The 6,944-nt window shown below is 46.2% G+C and overlaps 1 protein-coding gene across 1 annotated transcript; it reads left to right on the plus strand.

Annotated features, from left to right (window-relative positions):
• Positions 1-1,236: 1,236 nt before the first annotated feature.
• SIKE1 (suppressor of IKBKE 1) lies at positions 1,237-6,562 on the plus strand. Its single transcript, XM_069772046.1, is given in 5 exon segments — positions 1,237-1,614; positions 1,617-1,778; positions 2,355-2,497; positions 4,622-4,735; positions 5,131-6,562. Coding segments are annotated over 5 exon segments (681 nt in total). The 5' UTR covers positions 1,237-1,442; the 3' UTR covers positions 5,221-6,562.
• The last annotated feature ends 382 nt before the right edge of the window (positions 6,563-6,944 follow it).

The following is a 6,944-nucleotide window of genomic DNA, read 5'->3' on the forward strand; positions in this document are numbered from 1 at the left end:
AAGGAATTCTGATAATGAGTTGTCTTAACTTTTTAGTATTCTCCAATAAGAAGAAAAATAAGGAAGGACCAGAAGGTAAAATGTGCTCTAAATCATGTTCTAGACCTTTAGTTCCACAGACGTTACTATAAAGCAGCATTACATTTCCCAAATTTGCAAAATGTATCTCATACTTTACTCACTAATCCAATTCTGATGAAATACTCCAAATGCAGCTGCTTACTCTATTCTCTTCTGGATTGTATGAATGTTTTGAAATTGTTGCTTATATAGAATTATCTTATGCAGCACTTCTGCACTAGGGTTGATTATCTCTGGGATCACGAAGAAACTTATAAAGCATCCCAGATTTTTCCTATGTGTCTGTCTGAATGGGGATTTAAACTTGAAAGATGACCCAAGTCAAAGTGAGTCCTGTTAAAACATTATTGTTGAAAACATTATTAATAAAGTTGGTAATAGTAAATAAAAAAGCTTTGTGGCATGAAGTTAAGCAAAGCATCAAGGACATCACAGATCACTAACAGTAGCTTTAGTTAGCAAATAAATATCAAAGCAGCAAGTCAGCATTACAAAGCTTGTTATTTTAACTTGAGTAGAGGATGTTTACTGTTGAAGGGGACAAACAAGAATATTAGATAAGATGACAGCTCAACAGATCTCAGCCCAGAATTTATCGCACGCTGTTTAAGGGAGTATTTTAAAAGATAACCAGAAGCCCCTCGGGTCAAGGATCTATGCCCTTCTGCAAACAGACTGCGCCGCACAGAGCAGCGTTCGTTTGAACCGGAGGCTTTCCACCTGGGCTTCCCCCGAGAGAGCCTGGTCACGGAGCACGAACCTTTGCGCGCGTACGAGTTCTGGCTCAAACAGAACGCGCAGCGCCAGGCTGCCGCCAGTGACTGCACGCCCAAGGGCCGAGGACGTCAGCCTGATGCGGACTACCGCAGTTTCCCGGGAGGGGAGGGGATGGTCTCCCCTCCCTGCAAAGCCACCCAACGCCACGAAAAAGCACGAGGGCTCCCAGTGCCCCCCTCGACACGGCGCGGTTAGCCAGGGCCCTGCCGGCTCCGGGAAGCGGCGGGCCGCCTACCCCGCCCGGGCGCCTGCCCCGCCCCGCCCCTCCCCTCCCGCGGGCCGCGGGGCCGGGGCGGCGCTGGCGCCCGCGCTCCGCCAGGCGGCCCCTCGCGCGCCGCTGGAGCGGCGCTCGAGCGCCGGCCCGCGCCTGCGCACGGGCGGCGCGGGGGCCGCGGCCGGAAGCGGCGAGGGGCGTGCGTAAGCGCGCGCGGGCGCGCGGCGTCCCGCGGGCTCGCGTCTGCCCGCGCCCGGCGGCGGCGAAGGCGGCGGCCAGGGGCGGGCGCCGCCGGTGCGGAGCTGTGCGGCCGGGCATGGGGCCTCCGCCGCCGCGGAGGTGAGGAGCGCTGCTCGCCTCGGCGCCCGCCATGACCTGCACCATCGAGAAGATCCTGACGGACGCGAAGACGCTGCTGGAGCGGCTGAAGGAGCACGACACCGCCGCCGAGTCGCTCATCGACCAGTCCGCCGTCCTACACCAGCGCGTGGCCGCCATGAGAGAGGCGGGCGCGGCGTGGGCCGAGAAGGTGAGGGCGGGCGGCGGGCGGGCCGGCGGGCGGGCGGCGAGGCGGCCGGACCGACAGCCGTGTCTCAGCAGGGCCAGGGCGCCGCGGCGGAGCGGGCCGACCCGTCCCGGCTGCGGCCGCACGTGCTCCTGTCCCAGGAGAACACGCAGATCCGCGACCTGCAGCAGGAGAACAGGGGTGAGCCTGTCCGCCGCGGCGGCCGAGCTGGGGGGGGGGGCGGGCGGCGTGCCGGCGGGACCCCAGGGCGCTGGTGGGGCGGGGACTTGGGGTGTCGGTGTTGGCGGAGGGGTGGGGGAGCCGGAGGGGGTGTTGGCGGAGGGTGTTGGGAGGCCCCGGGGCCGTGCTGGGCGGTGCACTGGGGGAAATCGAGGGGGGGCGGGGGGAGTGCTGGGGGGGTGATGTGCAGAGGGGCCCCCGGGGGGGCGTGCTGGGGGAGGCTGCGCGCTTCGTGGTGGGAGGGGGCTCGGGGGGGGGGTCCGAGCCGGGGAACGCATCTGTTTTGCTTCTGTCGGAGTCGCAGGGTGCCTCGGTGTGGAAGCGGCTGCCGACGTCAGGATGGTTTCTGGGCTAGCTGAGAGGTCCGGACAGCCAGCCGCCCCGGGCCGTAGTCCCAGGGCTGCGCTGTCAAGGGGAGTGAGTGGTGGGGTAGCACGAATCAAGCGAGCAGCTGGTACCGAGTACCTCTGGGCACCTGCTGTCATTGCCGTGAAAAATTGCAGGTAGTTTGTGGCAATGACGTACTGTATTTTGCAGAGCTATGGATCTCGCTGGAGGAGCACCAAGACGCGTTAGAGCTTATCATGAGCAAATACAGAAAGCAGATGTTACAGCTTTTGCAAGGGAGAAAAGGCGAAGATGCTGAACCAGTGTTGAAAGTTCATCAGGCTAATTCTTTGGTAAGGTGGGATGGAGACAGAAGGGGGGCTTAAGACCCCTGTTCCCTGTCTCTCGCTTGCTTTCATACAACCTTGGCTTCCATTCATGGAACGTCTGCTCCAAAATACATTTTCTGAAACTCTTGTCTCTCTTTGCTGGTATTTTTTTTCTCTATTCCTTTTACAGCACACAGGTTGTAACAGTTATCATAGAGGACGCTGAAAAGCATAACCCTTTCACAGCCCAGGTGAAAGCTTGTTCTTTATTCACTAGGTGGTGAATTCCCTGGGTTAAGCTTAATGTACATGGTTCTCTACAGTAAAGACATCAGAGTTGTTACTGTTCCTGTTCAGTAATTGTAATGAAGGGAGAAGAACCTCCTAAATCTCTGTGAGCTGCAGTATGCTTAATTCTTAAGAAATCATCACTCCCAGATGTTTTTAAATCTGGATACTCTGTGCAGTGGCCTAAAAGGGTCCCTTTGTCCGTGTTTGTTGCAGTGACTTTGGAACTCTAAGGTGTGGCTACTGATAACTGCCACCTGTTTTATGTTTAGGTGTCTAATAACAATATAATAACAACAACATTAAATCTCTATTTAAGTCTTATGAATTAAGTTAGACTTTTGTTAAGATGCATTTTTGTGTGATTAGAGAACAGCAAGCTGGTTCAACCTAATGGCAACTCCTGTCTTGTGTTTTTTTAATTGGAATTGGAGCCAGCCTAATTCTTTGCACATGTATCTTTGCGCTGATATGTGGCAACTCATTAGTCCTCTGTTTTGTGTTGCTTCAGTCCTCTGAAGTTAGGTAGTGTAGCAGTATCTTGCTTCCAGTGCTTGCTTAGGTACATTAATCGCTCCGTTTATCAAGACTTGACGTTTGAACAAAACTTCTAATATTTTCCTCTGGCACTGCTTTTGCTCCATTTTAATGGCATGGAAATGCAGAGCTGAAAAGGCTCTGGAGAAACCTTTGATGGAATGTACCTAGACTGTCTCGATATCTAGGCAAAATCTTCTGTACTTCAGATTAAGTCCATGAGTTTTTTCTCCTACCCACCACTTGGAGAACAGTAACGGCCTTTAAATATCTTTTAAAGAGCTATATTCTTATTATAACCATCTTTCTGTTCAGAAAAAAAAAATCATTCTTTCTTCTCAGATTAAATCTTTCTTGTTCTTCCCACTCTCTCCTAGATGCTCTAATTTGTTTACATATTTTCTGAATAATGGTATTCAAAACTGAATTCCCTGCTCTGGTGATACATTTATCTTCCAGAGGCAGTGGAATACCTACTGACACTTAGAGAAAAGAAACTTCACCCTATAACATTATCTCATATTCCCCAAAGTGCTTTGTGATAACCTCATATGTTTATGTTATGTTAAAATGCTTCAAAAGCTTCCAAATTCTTATCTTGCTACTTGTTGCCAATTACTGACATTTTTGTGTTTGCACATTCGAGTTGCTCTCTGAATACTGTATTTTGAAATGGAATGCTCTTCAAACAGGAGTTGTTGCTACATTACATGTTGGAATTTTTCAGTGTTCATTATATGTGCATTTCTGAGCTTCAACAAAATGCATCTTCCACCAAAGGATTAGAGCTGTATCTAGACAGATTCTGTAAAAACTGCCTCAGGAGGTTCTGGTCTTAACTTATTTTAGTTTTCCTGGCTTGGCTTCCTTCAGAGATGAAGCTCTTTACTTCACACTGTTAATTAGTCTTGAAACCTCATTTGCTCTTGTATTTGGCATTCTTACCAATTCAGAGTCAGGCTTTCCTAATGAAGCAATATAAAATTTGCTGCATACTAACCATATTCACATGAACCTGAGTCTGTTGTCTCAGTCCTTGTCACACTTGAAATTACTTCCATTTTAGTAAGTAAGTAAGGGTACCTTATTCTATTCACTGTTTTCATTGATGACTCCTGATAATGGATGATAAGGTACGTGTTTTCATCTTTAAATATTATACAAATTAGAGAGGATTGCAAGCGCTTGGGAGGAAAGGATTAAAATTCAAAACAGGGAAATAATCCAAAATCAAGAAAATGAAAGTAATTTTTTTAGAAGAGAGAAATCATTACTGCTGCTTTTGCCTGAACATATTGAATATATCATTTTTATGTCTTTCAGGAAATTGAAAGTCAAATAGACAGAATATGTGAGATGGGAGAGGTGATGAGAAAAGCTATGCAAGTCGATGATGATCAGTTCTTTAAAGTTCAGGAGAAACTAGCTCAGTTGGAGGTAAGAACAGATACGATTGCTAAGGTTAGATCAAGCTTTGGGCGTCTCTAGACTTACTTTGGACTTTCTATGTTTGTGTCCAGGATTTATAACAGTCAAAAATTTGGGGGTGGGCTCAGGAAATGCAGAACATGATCTGTTTTATTTTCAGGTTCTTGATGTTTGTATTCTATATATGAAGCCAGAAGCAAAAGATAAGCTTTAAATGATGTGGTTCTCCTCTTGCTAGCACTGTATTAATGCTTATGTTACAAAACCAGTGTTTTATTGAGCTGTGAAGGAGCAAGACTATTTAATGATTATGGTCCTTTAATTGTGAATTAGCTCATTTCTATTATAGTCCTTTAATTGTGAATTAGCTCATTTCTGTTTCAGCAAAAATATTGATTTTGCAGCTTGAAAACAAAGAGCTGCGTGAACTATTGTCAATCAGCAAAGAATCTTTTGAGGTGGGGAGAGAAGATCTGCCTGACTGTGAAGCTTAGGTCACAAAATAACCGTATCTCCAAATCTTGACTTCAGAGACTTATGAAACTACCCTACAAGGACGGGTTTTGATCTGTTCTTTCAGGTGTTTCCTTGTATGTTCATCTTTCAAAATGCGTGGGCTGTTTTCTCTGCATTTTTCTGAAATTACATACTGTTGATGGCAAAGGCTTGCATCGCTGCTCCGTCTTGGTAATTGCAGCATACAGATGCTTAACAATGAAGTATTTGATGTGTACTCCCTTGTGATAGTTTATTTTTTCTCCCGTTTGTTATTTTTTATGAGCTTTAGTTAATACTTCCAGCTGTGCAGATGGCACTTAAATCTACCTTGTCAGTAGCTAGAGAACATAGTACAGGTTGTGATTATTTTATTTGATAGGAGTAAGAGGTTATTTGAAAACTACATTGTAAATGGTAGGTAACAGATTTTGCTCTGCCTGCACAAAGCAGGCAGGCAGAGCTTTTGTTTTGCTTTGAAGAGCTAACACTCAGTATTGGGCTGGGTTAACACTGTCACTTGGACAACTGCTTAGAAGCAGATCAAGAGAACAGCATATAGCCAGTAGAGCGCTTGAAGTAGTAACTTGTATAAGGAGCACACTTTACCTTGATTTAGGGGTGAAAATCAGAGTGGATGACCCTTTCTGACACCTGTGTGTTTTTGAAGGATGTTGCGTATCCTACTAGTTTCTTTTCTTATGGGTAGACCTGTTCTGGCTTTAGCAAAGCTCCAAGGTATGTGGACACTGGCTAGCTCTGATCTAAAGGCAGTGCACTCAAACCCTGCACAGGACACAGCGCTTTCAGATCAAAGCTCTTTGGCTCTTTGGCCTCCCACCACTTTGGACTTCAGGAAGAGTGAGCCAAGGTCTGCCTCAAAACTAAACCAAAACCAACCATGTAGACAGGTTTTTAATGTTACATCACAGGTAAGTCTAGTAACAGATGTTACATAGTTACTGCAGCACCCTATATGGAGTGAAATTACGAGTTGCAGCGTTGTAGGAAGTTATCAATATTGCAATATTTTTATTGATGTTTTTATATAAAGATTTCTTACCTGTGATCAAGGAATAATCCTCCAAGAACAGTAAACATCTCATTTCCAATATTAGTTTAAATATTATGCTGCTTTTTCCTAAGTGAGAATTTTGATAGATGCAGAAAGTGATTTACGTTCCTGTGCTTATTAAGAGACATTTTCTTGGAACCATTTGGAATATTCAGCAAGATTGTTTGGTAGATATAAGGGATTTCTGTACAGGAGTATTCTTGTATACAATCCTTTTCTATGAGAAGCCATTTAAGAGGGAATAAAAAAAACCCAGTGGGGCAGTATTTTCTCAGGTGTATTCTGTTTTGTGGATCCTGGGGATAATTCCATCCGTTCTGCATGTCCCATTTTTGCCTTGCCTGAATGCAATAATACTACAGTGACCAGAAATGTTGCATTTTATCTCTTTTAAATTAACATCATCTGCAATGCCTGTGGCGACATGTTTTTACCTTCGTTATCCTAGTGCAGGTTAACATTCCTCTAATTGGCTAGTTGCTGTGCAGCCTGAAAAAATGGGCACTAACTAGCAGTCGCTTCGACTGATGAGTTTATTATTAATTAGCAGTGGGCTGTAATTAGCAGGGAAAGCTGATGTATGTTCCCTTGGCTGCTGTCCTGTTCTGGGTCCGTGACCGTCGACGGTTCTGCTGGGCGACTGCTGAA

The sequence above is a fragment of the Haliaeetus albicilla genome, chromosome 26, assembly GCF_947461875.1.
Source record: "Haliaeetus albicilla chromosome 26, bHalAlb1.1, whole genome shotgun sequence".
Taxonomy (NCBI): Eukaryota; Metazoa; Chordata; class Aves; order Accipitriformes; family Accipitridae; genus Haliaeetus; species Haliaeetus albicilla.